The following is a 20,302-nucleotide window of genomic DNA, read 5'->3' as shown; positions in this document are numbered from 1 at the left end:
TAGGATGCATCCCTTGTGTACACCCTTCCCAATTTTGAACCATGTAGTGTTCCCATGCTCTGTTCTGATGGCTGCCTTCTGGTCCAAGTGTAGGTTTCACATTAGAACGATCAAGTGTTCTGGGATTCCCTTTAGAATAAGTATTATTAATCTTAGTTGTGTATATGAGAACTACTTGAAAATGTATGACAAATTCTGTACATGTCTAGAATTAATGAACCAAGAGTAAAGCATGTGATTGAATTCACTGTTGCAGCCACTGTGTTTGTTTAATGTCTTCCTCTTCCTCTTTGACTCTCTACTTTACCAGGCATTATTATTTTCTCCAGAAACATTTCTCCTTCCCCCAATAACGTGCCCAAAGCACGTGAGACATTATCTAACCATCCTCACTTCTGAGAGAGTTATATCTAACTTCTTCTAAAACAGATTTGTTTATTCTTTTGGAAATGTATTGTATACTCTATATTCTTCATTAATACCACAAATCAAAGGCATCAGTTCTGTTCTGGTTTTCTTTACTTATTTTCCAACATTTTCCCCCTTCAAGATAGGGAAAAGACTTTATTTAGAAACAATTGTATGCCAATCCTGACATGCTTTTTAAATGGTTTTTTTTTTTTTATGGTAGGCCTTTATTTCCTCTTCAAATCAAAAGGTAGGCTGAGCAAAACGCCTTACAGGTTACCAGCAAAAGAGTTGAGATTTAAGCTTGCAAATCATCTCAGGAATTTTCCAGCTTAGAGGAAAGGTGACATAGTATAGTTTTAACGCATATAGAAACCCTCAGCTTGGTCTTACGAAAATCCGCTCAACTGATTTATCATTGGTAGAGTCATGTCACTGGAAAAATGTCCAACTTTTATATGAGGTGAATGAAAATATTATAGCTTGGGTGAGTGTACCTTAGTTGTCATAGGAACTCCCTCATCCTTTAGCAATTTAAAGAGGCCTTCTGGAGCATATTTGCCCACTGCACTTCATTGTTTGATTTCTTTTTTTTTATTATTAAATTTTATTAGTTTTAAGGAACATTTACAGAGATTTTGGGTTCTCATTCATTCATTATTGCACTGTTTTCTCTATCCTCCTCCCCAGTTCGTTCTTCTCCCCCCCCCGAATGTCTGTTTTAATTGTCCAATTGCCACAGTGCTTGTCAAAGCCAGTTCTGATTAATCTCCTTTGTCAGTGTGTCCTTTGCCATTCCCTATCACTCCTCCCTGAGAGAGACTTATTGTTTGATTTCTTGACTGCTGCTTCTATGGGCATTGGTTGTAGATCCAAGTGAAATGAAATAATTGGCAATTTCAATATTATCTGTTTATCATAGTGATGTTTGTATATTTTTAGAGTTCTATTTTGGCTCTTGAAGACTTGCCTTGGTTTTCTCATCTTAAACATGAACTTCTAATTCAGGGTGATCTCCCCATTTCAAGGTTCTTAATATTACACTTGAATTTATGAGTTTCATTTTTTCCATGTATAGTAACACATTTACAGACTCTGAAGCTTAGGATCTATACATTTGAGGGCCAATATTCTGTCTGCCACAAAGAGGTTCATCCTGAAGTTTGAAATGCTCTGTGCTACTATTGCTAGGAACAGGTGACTAGAACCAATATTTTTTTTTGTTATTTCATGAATATATGAATGGATTTACATTCATTGACGTATGAAAACAGAAAGACAAGTCACTAATTTCTGATGTTCTGCTTTGAACATCTATTTTCTCCCTTTCTATAAATCTCTATAGTTCACATTAACTTGAGTCAATTTCTTCTGAATTATGAAGTCTTTTCACAGATGGTCTACAACCAGTCTGTAAATTCAGCTCAGCAATTATAATTTTTTAATTCACTTGGAAAGTCCACAGTCAGAGACCCTCCAAATTTTTGAGCAACAATTACATCAGTTTGAAGACTAAGGTGCACCTGATTCAGGTCTTTTAAATCACTTGCTATACATCTGAGAGCTGGATAATGAATAAGGATGACAGAAGAAAATATGATACCTTTGAGCTGTGGTGTTGGAGAAGAGTACTGAATATTCCATGGACTGTCAAAAGAACAAACACATATGTCTTGGAGATAGTGCAGTCATTGTGCTCCTTAGAGGCAAAGAAATCTCACAAACTTTGGACATGTTTTGAGGAGAGGCTATTCCTCGTACAGGAACATCATGCTTGTGAATATGGAGGGTCGGCAAAAGAGAGGAAGACCCTGAACCAGATGGATTGACACTCACTACTGCAATGTGCTCAAGTATGACAGAAATTATAAGGATGGCACAGAGTTCAGATCTGTTTTTATTTTAGTAGGGTCACTGTGGATCATACAACAGTACCTAACAACAACTACTATCCACTCTTTAGTAATATCTTAAAGTGCAGGCAAATCAGCTTTTGATAAGGAAGTGGGAACTTTGAAAAATTTGATCTCCCCAGTTCTTTTTAACAAGCCTAGTTTTAAACCCAGAACACTTGATTGTGCTAATGTGAAACCCATACTTGAACCAAGAGGCAGTCATCAGAACAGAGCAAGGAAACACTCCATGGTTCAAAATAGGGAAGGGCGTACACCAGGGATGTGTCCTGTCTCCATACCTTTTCAACCTGTATGCAGAGCAGATTATCCAAGAGGCTGGGCTCTATGAGGAGAAATATGGGGTCAAGATTGGTGGAAGATCTATCAACAATCTGCGTTATGCAGATGATACAACCCTGCATGCTGAAACTGAGGAGGACCTGAAGTGCTTGCTGCAGAGGGTCAAGGACTGAAGCCTTCAATATGGACTGAAGCTCAATGTCAAGAAAACAAAGATTCTCATCACTGGGCCAATTGGCAGCATCAGGATGGATGGTGAAGAGATTGAGATTGTTCACCACTTTAGCTTACTTGGCCCTACAGTCAACACTCTTGGCACCAGCAGCCAGGAAATTAAATGATGTATTGCAATGGGAAAGTCTGCTGTTAGGGACCTCTCCAAAGTACTGAAGAGCAAAGATATCTCTCTTGAGACTAAGGTTCATCTGATACAGGCCATGGTCTTTGCAATCACTTGTTATGTGTCAGAGAGTTGGATAATGACTAAGGAGGATAGGAGAATTGATGCCTTGGAGCTTTGGTGTTGGAGAAGAGTATTGAGGGTATCATGGACTGCTAGGAAAGCAAACAGATTCATCTTGGAGAGGGTTAAACCGGGCTGCTCCTTGCAGGCAAGGATTCTGAGGCTTCATCTGAGATGAGATACTTTGGTCATGTTGTAAGGAGAGACTGGTCCTTGAAGAAGGACATCATGCTTGGGAGGTTGGAGGGCAGGCGCAGGAGAGGAAGGCCCTCTATGAGGTGGATTGATTCGGTGACTAGGGTAATTGGGATGAGTGTTGGAGACAATGAGATTGGCACAGGACAGAACAGAGTTTAAGGCTGTTGTACATAGGGTCGCTATGAGTTGCAAGCGACTCGATGGCACGTAACAACAACAACAACAACAACAACAACAGTTTTAAACCTCATTGTTTGGCTAGGTGGGGAGAAAGTTTAGTTTGAAAAGAAAATATGAATAATGACTTTTATTTTTCCCCCAGCTAGAACTCTAGACTCTCAATTTTTGAGAATTAAATATTATAGTTTAGCCTTCATGAGAAGCTGACAATTGTGGATATATTAGGGTTAGAGAGAAAGAAATGCAACAATCCATTGTTTTGAAAGCATTTCTCCTCCATAATGTTTGTGCTGATCCTTATGTGTACATTCTGTGATTAATTGACATGAAATGTGTGGTTCTCTTGCAGATTGGCGGAGAGAGCAGTTCCAGGCCTGTAAGTGACTTCAGGTTCTTTACCAGTGTTCCTTTTGCTTATCCCATGGCTTCATACTGCTTCTTCAGTTCACAGTAAAAATGGAAGCATCATTAATAGTGGTGGGTAGATGGAGCTAATATTGACTGTTTTATAGATAGCATTGAGCCCCTTGATCCAGATGGACCCTCCAAAGCACTGTGATGGATCTAACCCAAAAGAAATCTTCTACTTTCTGCTTGTTGGAAGACTGTGAACTTCAAAGCACTAGCTCTCTCAGTTCAAAGTGTTTAGTCCTATTTCCATGCCACTAAAATTTTTTTGAGAAAAATGGTTTGAGGCCCTTATTATGACTTAGGGTAGAGTCTTGAATTATTTGGTAATTCTCTTTACAGGGTTTGTCACTCTGGATCCACATTCTGCCCCTGCCAACCTTGTTATTTCTCAGAATAACACAAGCCTGAGACGGAAGGACATCTGTGAGACTCTGTACTATGACAAATGCGCTGTACTGGGTTGTGAGGGCATCAGTTCAGGTCGATGCTACTGGGAGGTACAAGTCAGTAATGGAGAGAAAAGCGAGTGGGCTGTGGGAGTCTGTAGAGAAAATGTAGATAGAAGAGACTGGTTCAAAGAGAATTCAGAAAACAGATTCTGGGCTGTGAGATTTTTTTCTGATGGATGTTATGCTTGTACTAATCCCAAGACCTGGCTAACTCTTAGACAGGTTCCCTGTCGGGTAGGGGTGTTTCTAGACTATGATAAAGGGGATATTTCTTTCTACAACATGACTGATGGATCCCACATTTTCTCCTTCTCTGTGAATTTCTTCTCTGAGACTCTTTTCCCATATGCCATGCTTCAGTTAGGAGACATATCTCTGACCTACTGCTCCATGGCAAATGAGCCCAAAGAGGTCCCTGTATTTCTTAACAAATCATCTGTCACTGAGTTGCTGAGGCCCCCAAGAAAAGAATTGTGTTCTAGTTCTTGTAATGACAGTTTTCTTCTAGAGGCCAAAGCACCATTACTTCATCACTGCACGGCTGTGTCCCCATAGAAAGCCATCTTTGTCCCTACCTTCTTACTATGGCTTTTCCTCTGGAGCTCCAGGCTTCCTGAGAGGAAAGACTGAAGTGAGCGCTGGATGGCACCAAAAGTCATATGTTATGCTTTTGGAATCAGATTCATGGAAGATGATATTTACCTAAGAATTCACATCTCGTGCACTTAGAGAAAGAATCAGATTGGACTTTTAAAATGGTGTGCTAGTTGAACGCACGTAGAATATGGTAATAGGTGGTCGTTTGAATTTGGTAATGAAAAATTCATTCTAATATTTAGTAGTATTTTTATATGGAATGTTTTTGTTGTTAGCTGTTGTTGTTAAGTCAATGCCATAGTATAGTGATGAACACACAGATTTGAATGTTGCTCTATCCTGCACTGTTTTCACCATCTTTGTCTTACTACAGCCTATCGTGACAGTCAATGAGCAAATCCATTTTATTGAGGGTCGGCCTCCCTTTCACTGACTCTCTCAGTTTCCCAGCATGATGTCTTTCTCCAAGGACTGGTTTTTCTTGATATGACCAAATTAAGTGAGATAAAGCATCACCAAATTCACTGCACTCTTTGATTTATTGGAGGTTTTGTTCATCAAAGAGAAAATAATAGACTATTCAGTGGAAGTATTGATGAATTTAAGGAGTAAATAATGTAGAAGTGATGGTAATAATCACTGAAACTTTCTTGGGAAAAAAGTGGAAACTTCTTGATGTGTAAGGACGGCTTTGTATTGAGAGGCGAAAAGAAAGAATATTATTTGCTGCATAAAAATGAAAATGTGTGTCAAATACTGCATATGGAAGCTTTGTAGAGTGTCTCATGTACCCCACTGGTCATTTTCCTGGCACCTGTCTTGGCCTGGCGGGATGTAAGCATCTTTTTCATTATCCAAAAGGACTCATTTCTTCTTTATTCAATGGGTCTGAATGACTTTTTCTAAGAGTGTCCTCTTTGAAATGTCTTCTTACAGTGAATCTTCTGCCTCAGCTCTAAAAGTAGAAGCTCCTCTCTAGATCTGCTATTTCTACATTCTTTTAAGCTCTGTTTTGCCTCAGTTAGTAGTTAATAATCTCTCAATACTTAACAATTTTTTACCCATTATTTATTTTGTTGTATGTTAAACTTTCATTTGTTTTTTCTATTCTAGTTTTCTATTGCTGTTGTTGATTGCCATTGAGTTGAGCTTATGAACAAATAGCCTGAAGACTTTCTATAACTATCACTAGTTATCAAAAGTTTTCTATTATTAAGTTATAGTTCCATTTTGTAATAATCAGAAAAGAGACTTTGTAAGACTTAAATGTTTTAAAATTTATTGATAACTTGCTTTGTACCCCAAGATATATATTGGAGAATGATGTGTATGCACTAGAGAAACATGTATTTTATGTTATATTTTCGTAATAAATTTTCTCCCTTAAAATGTCTGGTGTACGTCTTCCTATTGGACTCTGACTAGCAAAGTCTATAAAACGTGATGTTAATAAGGGGATACTGTGTGGTTTAAATCAGAGGAGCTGTGTGTCATAGTTGTCTCATTTCACCCTGCTTATTCAATCTGTACGTGGAGTTAAAAACTTGAGAAGTTGAACAATTTGAAGAAAAATATGGCAAAAGAATTGGAAAAAGACTTATTAACAGTCATATCTTTGCTTCCTGAAAGAAAAGAAAATATAGAGCATTTACTAATGAAGAGCAAAGACTACAGAATTCAGTATGGATTGTACTTCAACAGAAAGAAAACATAAATCTTCACAATTGGATCAATAAATAGCATCATGATAAATATAGAAAATATTGAAGCTATTGAATTTTAAACATCTCATGAGCTGTCAAAAACAAATGGAAGAAGTATAATCAAACTGCTCCTTAGAAGTGATGATGGCATCTTCAAAATGGTTGCAAAAAGTTCTTATTTTATTAGTTCCCATATAATTTGTATGTCTTGTGTTTCATTCATGTTTGTTGAGTTTTACACAATCTTTCACTTTCATTGTGTTTCATACTGCCATCCATCTATACATTGTACTTTATATAATTACTATTGACCTATGCCTATTATTACCCTGCTTTTTCAAGCCTTCATTGCATCTATTTCTTCTCTGCTATCCTAATGTTTTTCATTCTTCCCCCTTTTCTGCTCCCTTCACCCATTCTCCTTTCTCTTTTGGACATTCATATACATCTTAATCAGTTATCCTTCTATTTAGATAATACTGGTCTTATGCAGTATTAGTTCTTATGGGACTGAGTTATTTCACAGGAATGTGCTCTAGACTCTCCCATGTTATATGTTGTTGTTATGTGCGGTCAAGTCATTTGCGACTCGTAGTGATCCTATGGACAATAGCCCTGAACCTACTCTATGTCTTGCCAATCTTATTGTTTCTGACACACATATCCCAATTACCTCAGTGTGGAATCAATCCACCTCATTCAGGGTCTTCCTCTCCTGTCCTGTCCCTCCACCCTCCTAAGCATGACATCCCTCTCCAAGGATTGATCCTGCCTTGCAACATATCCAAAGTATGTCAGACGGAGCTTCAGAATCATTGCCTCCAAGGAGCAGCCTGATTTCACCTTCTCTAGGAAGAACTTGTTTGTTCTCCTAGCAGTCCATGTAATACTCAATAATCTTCTCCAGCACGAAAGCTCAAAGGCATCATCAATTCTCCTTCTATCATCCCTAGTCATTGTCCAGTTCCCTGATGCATAGCAAGTAAAGGCAAAGACCATGTATCAGGCACACCTTAGTTTCCAGACTGACATGGTTGCTCCTCAATATTCTCATGATGCCAATTACTAATGTTCTGTGGGCTGTTTGTGTGTTTCCTGTCACAGTGTTCATGGTGAAGTCCACCAGTTGCTGCTGGGATTTCTTAAAGCATGGCTGAGTGCATGTGGGGTTTTGCATGTTAGGTGTTTGGTTAGCCTCACGGTACTTGTCGGAAGTAAAATCTTTGCAGCAAGTTTGGTAGGGTCTCTGCCTGCCTTTTCTTGGGTAAGCATATCTAGGGCTTCATTTGTTAGTTGAAACATACTAATTGGTATCCCATAGATTTCTGGGGCCTTATTTATTTATTTGCCAATGTTTCATTATAGCTTCAATGTCTTCTTTATTACCACTGGCTCTTCTTCATATGGAACTTCTTAAAATTTTTCAGTGTTAGCAAACTTTTTGGTATGATGATTGTATATTCCCTTTTTTCATTCAAGATGAGTCCCTGAGTATTCCTCTTTTTTTATGCTTTTTACGACATTCAAGATTTTGCCCATAGCATCTCTCAGTATTGCAACTCTAGGCTTGAATTTTTTCACATCTTTGAGCTTGAAAAATGCTGAATGAGTGCTTCCATTTTTATTTTCCAATTCCAGCTCTCTGTACATTTCATTATAACACTTTGCCTTGTCTTCTCGAGATGGCTTTTGAAATTCTCTGTTCACCTCTTTTATTTCAGCATGTTTTTTTTCTTTGTTTTGACTTCTTGATGGTCTAGCACAATTTTCAGAGCCTTATCTGACATCCATTTTGATTTTTTCTCTTTTTCCTCTGTCTTTTTAATGACCTTTTTGCTGTATTCATAGGTGATATCCTTGCTGTCATCCCACAACTCATCCGTTGGTGTTCAATCACTGGTGTTCAATGCTTCAAACCTATCCTTAAGATAGTTTTAAAATTCAGATGGGATAAACTCAACATCATATTTTGGTTCCTGTGGACTTTTAAAAATTTTCATTGACTATTTGACCCAGTAATTCCACTACTGGGAATATATCCAAAAAAGACCATAACTGACATCCAAGCAGATATATGCACACTCATGAATATCACGGCTTTGTCCACAATAGCAAGGATTTGGAAACAACCTAGGTGCCCATCAACAAATGAAAGGATAGAGACGCTGTGGTATATTCACATAATGGAATACTACACTGCACTGAAGAACAAGGAACTCATGCAATATTATTCAAAATGGGTGACTCTGGAAGACATTATGCTGAGTGAAGCAGTTCAGTTACAAAAGGACAAATACTGCATGGTGCCACTGTTGTAAAACAGGACTGACATTGAGGTTGGGGAGAGACTGAGAAAGATGGGTTAAATAGTGTATACTGCATTGAAACAGATTGAGGAGAAAACTGTTTAAAAGGCATATGTGATTAGGTATTTTTATCATGACTGGAGGCCAGAACAAAGGCTGCATAGTGGAGTGAACCTGGGAGGAGAGATTGTAAAACAATGAAAACAATTTTTTCTTTTACTTTTGCAAGGGCGTAGTTTACTGGGGTGGTGGTGGGGTGGGAGGGGAGAAAAGTGCAACAATGAATGAATGGAAATAAAAAAATAAAAAATTTTTTTCTTTGACTTCAATTTGAATTTGCACATAAGTAATTGATGGTTTACCTCACAGTCTGCACCTGCTCTGTTTTTGCCTGTTGATATTGAGCTTTTCCAATGATTCCTTACACAGATGTGTTGTTGTTGTTATGTGCCATTGAGTCGCTTGCGACTCATAGCGACCCTATGTACAACAGCCCTAAACTCTGCTCTGTCCTATGCCAATTGCACTGTCTCCGACACTCTCATCCCAATTATCCCAGTCACTGAATCAATCCACCTCATAGAGGGCCTTCCTCTCCTGCACCGTCCCTCCACCCTCCCAAGCGTGATGTCCCTCTCTAAGGACTGGTCTCTCCTCACAACATGTCCAAAGTATGTTAGACGGAGCCTCAGAATCCTTGCCTCCAAGGAGCCACCCGGTTTAACCCTTTCCAGGACAAATCTGTTTGTTTTACTAGCAGTCCATGGTATTCTCAATACTCTTCTCCAGCACCACAGCACAAAGGCATCAATTCTCCTTCTATCCTCCTTGGTCATTGTCCAACTCTCTGATGCATAACAAGTGATTGTGAATACCATAGCCTGTATCAGATGCACCTTAGTCTCCAGAGAGACACCATTGCTCTTCAGTACTTTGGAGAGGTCCCTAACAGCAGACTTTCCCATGGCAATGTGCCTTTTAATTTCCTGGCTGCTGGTGCCAAGACTGTTGACTACAGAGCCAAGCAAACTAAAGCTGTGTACAATCTCAATCTCTTCGCCATCCATCCTGATGCTGCCAATTGGTCCAGTGGTGAGAATCTTTGTCTTCTTGACATTGAGCCTCAATCTATATTGTAGCCTGCAGTCCTTGACACTCTGCAGCAGGCGCTTCAGGTCCTCTTTCGTTTCAGCAAGCAGGGTTGTGTCATCCGCATAACGCAGGTTGTTGATAAATCGTCCACCAATCTTGACCCCACATTTCTCCTCATAGAGCCCAGCCTCCCGGATAATCTGTTCTGCATATAGGTTGAAAAGGTATGTACGCCCTTCCCAATTTTGAACCATGCAGTGTTCCCTTGCTCTGTTCTGATGACTGCCTCCTGGTCCAAGTATAAGTTTTGCATTAGAACGATCAAGTGTTCTGGGATTCCCATTTTTCTCAGAGTCAGCCATAGTTTGTTATGATCCACACAGTCAAATGCCTTTGCATAGTCAATGAAACACAGATAGACATTCCTCTGGTATTCCCTGCTTTCAGCCAAGATCCATCTAACATCAGCTACATTATCTCTAGTACCATGACCCCTTCTAAACCCAGCCTGGACTTCTGGTAGTTCTCTGTTGATGTGCGGTTCCAGTCGTTTTGGATAATCTTCAGTAAAATCTTGCTTGCATGTGAAATCAGTGAGATTGTTCTGTAGTTTCCACATTCTGTTGGGTCACTTTTCTTTGGGATAGGAACAAATGTAGACCTCTTCCAGTCAGTTGGCCAAGTGGTCGTTCTCCAGATTTCTTGGCACAACTTGGTGAGCACATCCAGGGCAGCATCTGTTAACTGAAATATGTCAATTGGTATACCATTTATTCCGGGGGCCTTATTTTTTGCCATTTCCTTCAAAGCAGCTTGAACTTCTGCCTTCATCACCATAGGCTTTCGCCCAAATGCTATTTTGTTAAATTCTTCTGTATCTGCCAATTCCTTTCAATAAAATGACTCAGTATATTCCTTCCATCTTTTTTAAGATGCATTAATATTTATTGGTTACTGGAACACAAAAATTGGAAACAATGAAGAAATAACGGCAGTCAGAAAGTATGGATTTGGTGACAGAAATGAGGCTGGAGGTAGAATGATTGAATTTTGTGTGCTCAATGATTTATTCATAGCAAACATACTTTTTTTTCAGCATGAATGAACCTTGAAAATATTTTGTTATGTGGAAGCCGTGCACAAAAGGTCACATCTTATATGGTTTCACTTATGTGAAATGTCCAGACAGGTAAATACAACCGAGCCTCCCACCCCATCCTTGTGGTGCTGAGTCTGACTCATAGTGACCTTCCCTTAGGTTTCCAAGACTTTCAAATATTTACTGTCCATCCTTCTCCTGAAAAACCACTAGCAAACTCAAACCACCAACCTTTCGGTTAGCAACTTTACACCTTAGGCAGCACACCACCATAGCTCCTTTGTAATACAGACAAAAGAAATTGTGGTTCTCTGGGACTACAAACATACTTTTTTAAAAAGCACAAAGGGTGACTAATGGCCTTCTTCTGATGAACTACATAGAAATCAGGTTAATTATATCTACAGAAATAATTATTAGAAAAGTAGTGCACTAATCAGCAGTTAAAAGCAAACTAGGTGCCTCATTGTGGAACAGACCAACAATTATTCATGTAGAAATTCAAATTGAAGCTGAAGAAAATAAACATGGTCACAGGAACCAAAATATGACCTTGAGTCTATACCAGTTGAATTTAAAAATCATCTCAAGAACAGGAAGGATAAGACAGAAGAATTAATGAAAATGAGAATTATAAGGAGAAAGTGAGAAAAAGATAATTGCATTGTTATAGAACAAAAATAGTATTAATATCCAAATGAAGTAACAAGTTGCTTTATAAAATCTCACTCAAACCATAGTGAATGAAAAGGAAAAAGATTGCCAAACAGACTTATATATCTAGAAAAAAATTTACCTCAATTTACCACCTTTGGTGGTGAAATAAGGACTTTTCTGGATAAACAGAAGTTAATAGAATAAGCAAAAGTCAAGTCAACTTTATAAAAAATGTTAAAAGTTGTTTTGAACAAAGAGCCATCAATAACAAGGAACAACCTGACATTTCAAGTTTCAAGGACAGAATTACTGTTTTTGTTTGGATCATGACACATTTTCCTAATGATATTCTTAATGGGAAAAGTATGTTTATTCTGCCCCAATATCACCTGAAAAACACCCTCCATCCTCAGTGCCCCTACCAAAAAATAAATTCTCAAAATTTAAGTAGGCTTATAAGACTGAACATAGAGAACAAGAAAGGCTTAATTTGTAAGCAGTGACAATTGTAAACAAAAAGAGGGCAAACATTAATTAAGCACAGAACTTCTAAACATAAAGACAGAAAATCTGTTTAAAATTAATCAGATAGAAATATAAAACAAAATCACAAGGATGGTGAGTAAATAATTTATCCAAAATAAGAAAGGAGATCCTCCACTGGGATTTTCAGACTGTATATTACACAGGTGTAGATTGTACATCTTTGTTCCTTGGGACTATTAATAGATCTCAACTTCCAAAGAGTTGCAGTCTTAGGGATTGCAGAACAACTCCTTGGAAACTATGTTACCAGAACTTCTTATTAGGAGAATTTAGTCAACATAAAAACAATAATCATGAAGAAAATGAAAGGAAAACCTAATAACAATACAAATTCAGCAAGAAAAAAAAAATATTGAGCAAAGATATGGAAACAGCCCAGATGTCCAACCACAATAGTAGGCATAGAGAAATTATGGTACATTCATCCAAAGGAATACTATGCAGCATGCAGGAGCAATGATTTTGTAAATTATTACCTAACTTGGGAGGGACTAGGCAATAATGCTGAGTGAACTAACTCAGTCCCTCGAGGACAAATACTGTATAAAATCATTCTTGTAGAATGAGTATGAGGATCCAAGAGGGGGGAGGGTAGAAGCAGAGATATGAGAGCTTGTAGGGGAAAGGTATTAATCATCGGGTTGTACAATTTGAGGGAAATTGGAAGAATCTGGTCTGGGAAACAATGTATTAGAATTTTGTAAATAAATAATAATAGTAATACCAGAATAAGAAACACAAAAGAATGAAAGGAGTAAACTCATATTTGTCAATAATAACACTGAATGTAAATATTTTTATTGCATCAATTAAGAGAAAATAGTGGGAGAAAGACTAAGAAAACAGAATTCACAATTTCACTGCCTCTAAGAGACTTACCCCAGACACACCTCTTCACTTCCAGCAAGAAAAGTTATATCATCTGCATACTGAAGGTCATTGATGAGTATTCCTTCAAACCCAATGCCACATTTTTCTTTCCAGACTCAAGGATTTAAAATAATTTTCTCAGTATATAGATTAAATAGATATGGAGAAAAGATATAACCCTGACACACACCTCTCCTAATTTTAAACCATGTGGTATTGTTTCACAATAGCCTCTTGGTATAGGTTTCACATGAGCACAATTAACTGTTCTGAAATTCACATTCTCTTAATTTTAGCCATAATTTGTTATGAGCCACTCAGTCAAATAATCTTTAAATTAGACATTTACGTGAAACCAACAGTCAACATCATTATCAATGGAGGGTGATAGCATTCCTCTCTTCAAAGAGAACCAGACAAGGATGGATGCTATTACTACTCCTATTCAACATTAACTGGAATGTGTTAACTGGAGTTTTAAACAAGAAATGGAAATAATGAATGTTCAAATTGGTAAAGAAGAAATGAAACTTCTGTCATTTGAAGATGATGTGATAATATACATAGAAAGTTCCAGAAACTTAGCCAGAAAATTACTGGAACACATTGAAATGTTCAGTAAAGTAGTAGGGCACAAGATGAAACTGCAAAACTCAGTGGGATTCATCTAGCAACAAACAGAAGTCAGACAAAGAAACCACTTTATAATAAAAAGGGGAGCTCTAGTGGCATTGTGATATTAATGATGTTTTTGTGTTCCATCAGGTCAGAACCACCCCATAGTTGACCTTTCTGAAGGTTTTAATCTGTATATTTTAATAACATTTTCTTTATGTCAATTTGGTCTTTATCTCAAGTATTAGAGTGGTGAAACTGGATGTAAATGGGCAGATAATTAAACTCTTAATGTGTATGAAAGGAGTTCTGTTGGTCTAGTAAGGAGCTGCACTGTAATCTCATAGGCATGCAATTCTAATCCACCACAGGAGAAAGTCGGACAATTTCCTCCCATGATATTAACTGCTTCCAAAAACCCACTGGAGGATCAATCAGCTATGATTAGTTCTGACTCTATGGCACACAACAACGTGTATGAAGATGCATTGTTGGATTAAAAAGAATCCAACACAATTCCAGTGCCTCTATGAGTATGGAGAAGAGCACTGAATATCCCATGAATGGCCAAGAGAATGAACAGATACCTCTTGGAGAGGGTACAGCTGGAGTGCTCTTTGGAGGCAAGAATGATGAAGCATCACCTCACATACTTTGAGCATGTTGCTTGGATGAACTACTCCTTGGAGAAGGACATGATGCAGGGAAGGGTGCAGGGCTAGTGAAAGAGAGGAAGACCCTCAACCAGGTGGACTGACATGGTGACTGCTGCAATGGGCTTTTGAGTGTCAGGAAGTGTGAGGATGCCGCAGGATAGAACAGAGTTCACATCTTTTGTTCATAGGGTCGTTACGTGTTGTACTCGACTTGATAGCATCTAACAATAATATGAGTATGGGCAAACAGAGGACTTATTGTAACAACAAATTGACAGATACAGAAGAAATTGAGATCCTTACAGGCAGAAATTGAGTTTTCCAGAGTTTTAATTCCACCAGGCTGATAACTGGGCAGAAATCAAGCATTGGCTGCTCTGATAAAGACAAATATGAGAAGTCGTTTAGAAAAAACTCAAAGATAACATTGGTTGAGAGAGTTTACTAGGCATGGAATTATAAAACACTGATAAATTTAGTTCAGTCATCCTCAAAATTAAACTAATAATGACAGCCATCCCACAGAAGTCTCGTGAGGAGAGAGTAAGAAAAAGAATTTGACATGTTCACAGGAAAGTACTGTTGTTATTAGATGCTGTCAAGCGATCCTATGAACAACAGATCTGAACCCTGCCCTATCTTTTGCCATCCTCACAATCTCCAAAACTCTCAAGCCCATTGCTACATTCACTGTATCAATCCACTTGGTGGAGGATTTTCCTCTCCTTTGCCATCTCTCAAACTTTTTAAGCTTGGTGTTTCTCTTTTTACTGAATAGACTTTCCTAGAAGCATGCCCAGAGTGTGTGAGATAAAGTTCCATCATCTTTGCTTTCAAGAAGCAGACTGGGTGCAACTTCTCCAAAACATGTCTGTTTGTTCTTTTGGCAGTCTATAGGATATTCAGCACTCTTCTCCAACATCACAATTTAAAAACACCAATAAACTCTTTTCCTGTCATCCTTAGTCATTATTTAGCTCTGAGATGCATAGCAAGTGACTGAAAAAAAAAAAACGGCCTGAATTAGGTGCACCTCAGCCTTCAAATTGACATAATTGTCCTCAATAATTTGGATAAATTCCTAAAGTGAAATACATCTTTTGGTCTCCTGACAGCTAGTACCAAGTGTATTGATTATGGATCTAAGTAAGATGAAGTAATTGACAATTAGAATCTTTTCTCCATCTATTGTGATATTATCATTAGTCTAGTGGCTAGGATTTTTGTTTTCTTGACATTATGATGCTCATATTGAAGGCTGCAGTCTTTGGTCTTGTGTAGCAAGTGCTTCAATATCTCCTCACTTTCAGCAATCAGGTTGTGTCATCTGCATACTGAAGGTTATTGATGTGTCTTCCTCTTATCCTGATGTGACATTCTTCTTCATAGTCCAGATTCTTGAATAATCTTCTCAGCATACATATTGGATAGGTATGGAGAAAGAATACAACTCTGACACACATCCTTTCTAATTTTAAATTATGCAATCTTTCCTTGCTCCATTTGCACATCAATCTTTAGTCTAGGTATAATTCACACCAGCACAATTCTCAAATCCCCATTTTTCTCTGTTAGTCATAATTTGTTATGATCTATACAGTCAAATGTCTTGGCATGGTCAATAAAAAACAAACAGATGTTCTTCTGGTATTCTTTGCTTTTAGCCAGGACCTATTTGACATTAGCAATGATAATACTGGTGCCACAGCCTCTTCTAAATCCAGCTTGAATGTCAAGCAGTTCTTTGTCTATGTATTACATACATGTTTTTCAATGATCCTCAGCAGTATTCTGATTTCAGGTGATATTAATTATGTTGTTTGTTTCTGTTGGATCACCTTCCTAGGAATGTGAATAAACACGGATCTCTTCCAGTCAGTATGCCAGACAGTTGTCTTCCAAGTTCTTGGCATGGACTAGTGAGCATGTGTCTGTCATTTGAAACATTTCAATTCACAACCTATCAATTCCTGGGGCTTTATTTTTTTTGCCACTGCCTTCAGTGAGGCTTGAATTTCTTCCTTCATTACCATTGGCTCCTGATCATATGCTATTTCCTGAAATATTTCAATATTGTCCAATTCTTTTTGGTACAGTGCCTCTGAATTAATTTAATCTTCTTTTGATATTTCCTGGATCATTTAAGATTTTGTCAATAGCATATCTAAGTATTACAACTGGTGGCTTGAACTTGTATTTCAGTTCTTTCAGTTTAAGGAATACTGAACAAGTTCTTCCCTTTTTATTTCCTAATTCTAGGTCTCTTTACAGGGAACAATAAGAATCATTAAAATTTTTAACCCTATAATGATGTAATTATTTAGTTTACTGTTGTTGTTTAATGTTTAGTGGGAACCAACCCATAGCTGACCCTCCATCAGGTGTTCAGAGGCATTTAATCACAAGGGAAAAGATTGCTCATTCTTTTCCAGTGGAGCATGTGGTGGATTAAAACACACGCCTTTAGGGTTGCAGTGCAGCTTCTTACATTAGGCCAATTTGGTAGAGGAAAAGATAATGGAATAATTTTTTTTGGTCTGTAAATATTTGTATTTGTTTTGCACTTGTGTAGTATGTGGGATAGCTTGCTTCCTTCGAGATATTGATAGGTTCTTGATCTGAAGACAATGCTCTAGAAATCAGTCAGGCAGCTACCCTACCTGTGTTTTTCTCTGAACTTCAGACTCAAGGGAAAGTTCAGTTCAGGGCCTGTGAGAACAGCCTCTTGTAGCTAAGTCAGATCAAGGTGCTACGGATTAAAGGCAAGTTGATTGACTGGACGTATAGGTACAGGTGTGGAGCAGAATGGTGGGTGGGGCAGGCATGGGTGGGGTGGGGTCATGGGGCTGGGCGACCACGGGGGCAGGTCAACCACTTGTGGAGAACTCACTCAGATTTTAGCTGTGGGGTGTGTTCACGAGTGGAGTCCCTACTCAAATCCCAGCTATTCAGCGGCTCTTACTCAGCAGTCCTTGCCCAGAGGCCCTCACCCAGATGCCCTCACTCAGTGGCCCCTACCCCAGCAGTGCCCTGAGTCCAGAGGTGCTTAAGAAAACTGGCCAGTAGGTGGGGCCCAAGAGAATTCAGTCAAATTCCAACAGGCCCACTCGCTCCTAGTGGGCCTTAAGAGAACTCAGTTAATTTCCCACTAACCTTCTTTCTCCTGTTGGATGGGTCCCACAGCAGCTCGTCTGGAAGCTTCCAGCCTCAGCTAGGGCCAGCAGCTCGATGCTCCTGTAGCTCCCAAACTAATTATTTTAATAAAAGTTCTGACTCAAATTTCTACTGTCCATGTCGCGCAACGTTGGTCTCTGTGTGCCGTGATGGTCTTTCTAGTGGCCCGTTTCTATGCAGCTTGCTGCTCTCTCCACCACTGCCATCTTGGGATCCTAAATATTTGCATTTGTAATTTTTTAAAAAACCTACTCATACTACTCAAGTTCAAGCTGAAAATGAAATCAAATCCACAGGAACCAAAATATGACCTTGAGTCTATCACATCTGAATTTCAAAACCATTTCAGTAACAGGTTTAGGGTCTTGAAAACCAAGGAGAAAAGACCAAATGAGTTGTGGAGGATGTCAAGAGTATCATCCAGGAAGAGTGCAAAAGGTCATTACAAAGGCAGAGGAGGAAGAAAGGACCAAAATGGATGTCAGAAGAGGCTCTGAGTATTGCATTAGAGCATCAAGATGCCAAAGTGAGGGAAGAAATCAAGATATTAAAGAGCTGAAAGAAGATTTCAAAAGGCAGCATGGAAAGACAAAGTAAAGTATTACAATACAATGTGCAAGGAGCTGGAGTCAGAAAATCAAAAGGGCCGAACTCGCTCAGCATTTCGTAAGCTCAAGGCACTGAAGAACAAATTCATACCTCGAGTTGCAATATTTAAGGATGCTTTGGGTAGAATATGAAATGATCCAGGAAATATTAAAAGAAGATGGAAAGAGTATACAGAGTTATTGAATTGATAGATATAGAAGAATTTCATGAAACAACATATGAACAAGAGCCTATGGTGATGAAGGAAGAAGTTCAAGCTGCTTTGAAAGAATTGGCAAAAAATCAGATTCCAGAAATTTCAACTAACAGATGTTGCCCTAGATATGCTCACCAAGTTGTGTCAAGAAATCTGGAGGACACATCTTGGCCAACTGACTGGAAGAGATCTATATTTGTTCCCATTCCAAAGAAAGGTGACACAACAGAGTGTAGAAATTATTAAACATTATCATTAATATCACATGCAAACAAGATTCTGCTGAAGATTATCCAAAAAGGACTGGAACAGCACATCAACAGAGAACTGCCAGAAGTCCAGGCTGGGCTTAGAAGGGGTCATGGTACTGGAGATATTGTAGCTAATATTAGATGGATCTTGGCTGAAAGCAGGTAGTACTAGAGGAATGTATATCTGTGTTTCATTGATTATGCAAAGGTGTTTGACTGTGTGGATCACAACAAACTGTAACTAACTCCAAGAAGAATGGAAATCCCAGAACACTTGATCATGCTAATGCAAAACGTATACTTGGATCAGGAGGCAGTTGTCAGAACAGACCAAGGAAACACTGTATGGTTCAAAATTAGGAAGGATGTATGCCAGGGATGTGTCCTAGCTCTGTACCTTTTCATTCTATATGTAGAGAAGATTATCTGGGAGGCTGGGCTGTATGAGGAGAAATGTGGCGTCAGGACTGGAGGAAGATTCATCAACAATCTGCATTATGTAGATGACACAACTCTGCTTGCTGAAACTGAGGAGGACCTGAAGTGCTTGGTACAGAAGGTCAAAGACTGCAGCCTTCAATATGGATAGAGGCTCAATATAAAGAGAACAGAGATTCTCACCACTGGGCCAATTGGAAATATCATGATAGATGGTGAAGAGATTGAGATTGTTTACAGCTTTAGTTTGCTTGGCTCCATGGTCAACACTCTTTGCACCAGCAGCCAGGAAATGAAAAGACATATTGTGATGAGAAAATCTTCTGCTAGAGATTTCTCCAAAGTACTGAAGAGCTATGATGTCACTCTGGAGACTAAGGTGTGCTTGGTACAGGTTATGGTTTTTGCAATCCCTTGCTGTGAGTCAGAGAGCTGGACAATGACTAGGGATAACAGGAGGACAATTGATGCCTTTGAGTTGCGGTGTTGGAGAAGAATATTGAATATACTATGGACTGCTAAGAAAATGAACCAGGCTGCTCCTTGGAGGCAAGGATTCTGAAACTTTGTCTGACATACCTTGGACATGTTGCAAGGAGGGACCAGTTCTTGGAGAGGGACATCATTCTTGGAAGGGTGGAGGGACAGTGCAGGAGAAGACCCTCTATGAGGTGGATTGATTCAGTAACTGGGGTAATAGGGGTAGGTGTGTCAGAGACAGTGGGATTGGCACAGGACAGAGCGGAGTTTAGGGCTGTTATACATAGTGTCCCTATGAGTCACAGGCAACTTGACAGCACACACAACAAAAGCAACAACTATTAAAAATGTTTTTCATACAATTATTCATATACATTGTACTTTATGCAATCATTTAAATACAATGTGTTTTATATAATTACTATTTTTTATTTTATTCTGATTTATTTATAAAGTTTGAATATATTGCTTTTCACAATTGATCATTTATTTTTATTACTCATCAAATCCCCATTGCACCTTGCCTATTCCTTAACCTCCCCACCCCATCTGTCTAATGTCTGCTGGTCTGTTGTTTTTAAGTGCTGTCAAGTCGTAGACAACTCGTAGCAACCCTATGCATGAGAAACTTGAACATTTGCTCAGGTCTTTCATAAGTTCTCCATGGGTCATCTATGACTCAACAACAACAACAACATTCTGAATACAT

The 20,302-nt window shown here is 38.6% G+C and overlaps 1 protein-coding gene across 1 annotated transcript in view; it reads left to right on the top strand.

Moving 5' to 3' along the window:
- Positions 1-20,302, top strand: part of LOC102856383 (butyrophilin-like protein 1-like) — a 66,167-nt gene that overhangs the window by 18,757 nt on the left and 27,108 nt on the right. Inside the window, exons 6-7 of the mRNA XM_006896254.1 lie at positions 3,794-3,820; positions 4,195-4,460. Of these exons, the coding sequence (XP_006896316.1) occupies positions 3,794-3,820; positions 4,195-4,460 (293 nt within the window). The remainder of the gene's footprint in view (positions 1-3,793; positions 3,821-4,194; positions 4,461-20,302) is intronic.

This window comes from Elephantulus edwardii, unplaced genomic scaffold (assembly GCF_000299155.1).
Source record: "Elephantulus edwardii isolate Elephantulus edwardi_28Jun2011 unplaced genomic scaffold, EleEdw1.0 scaffold00184, whole genome shotgun sequence".
Taxonomy (NCBI): Eukaryota; Metazoa; Chordata; class Mammalia; order Macroscelidea; family Macroscelididae; genus Elephantulus; species Elephantulus edwardii.
Note: the sequence above shows the minus strand (reverse complement) of the source record. Positions and strands in the feature narration are given on the sequence as shown.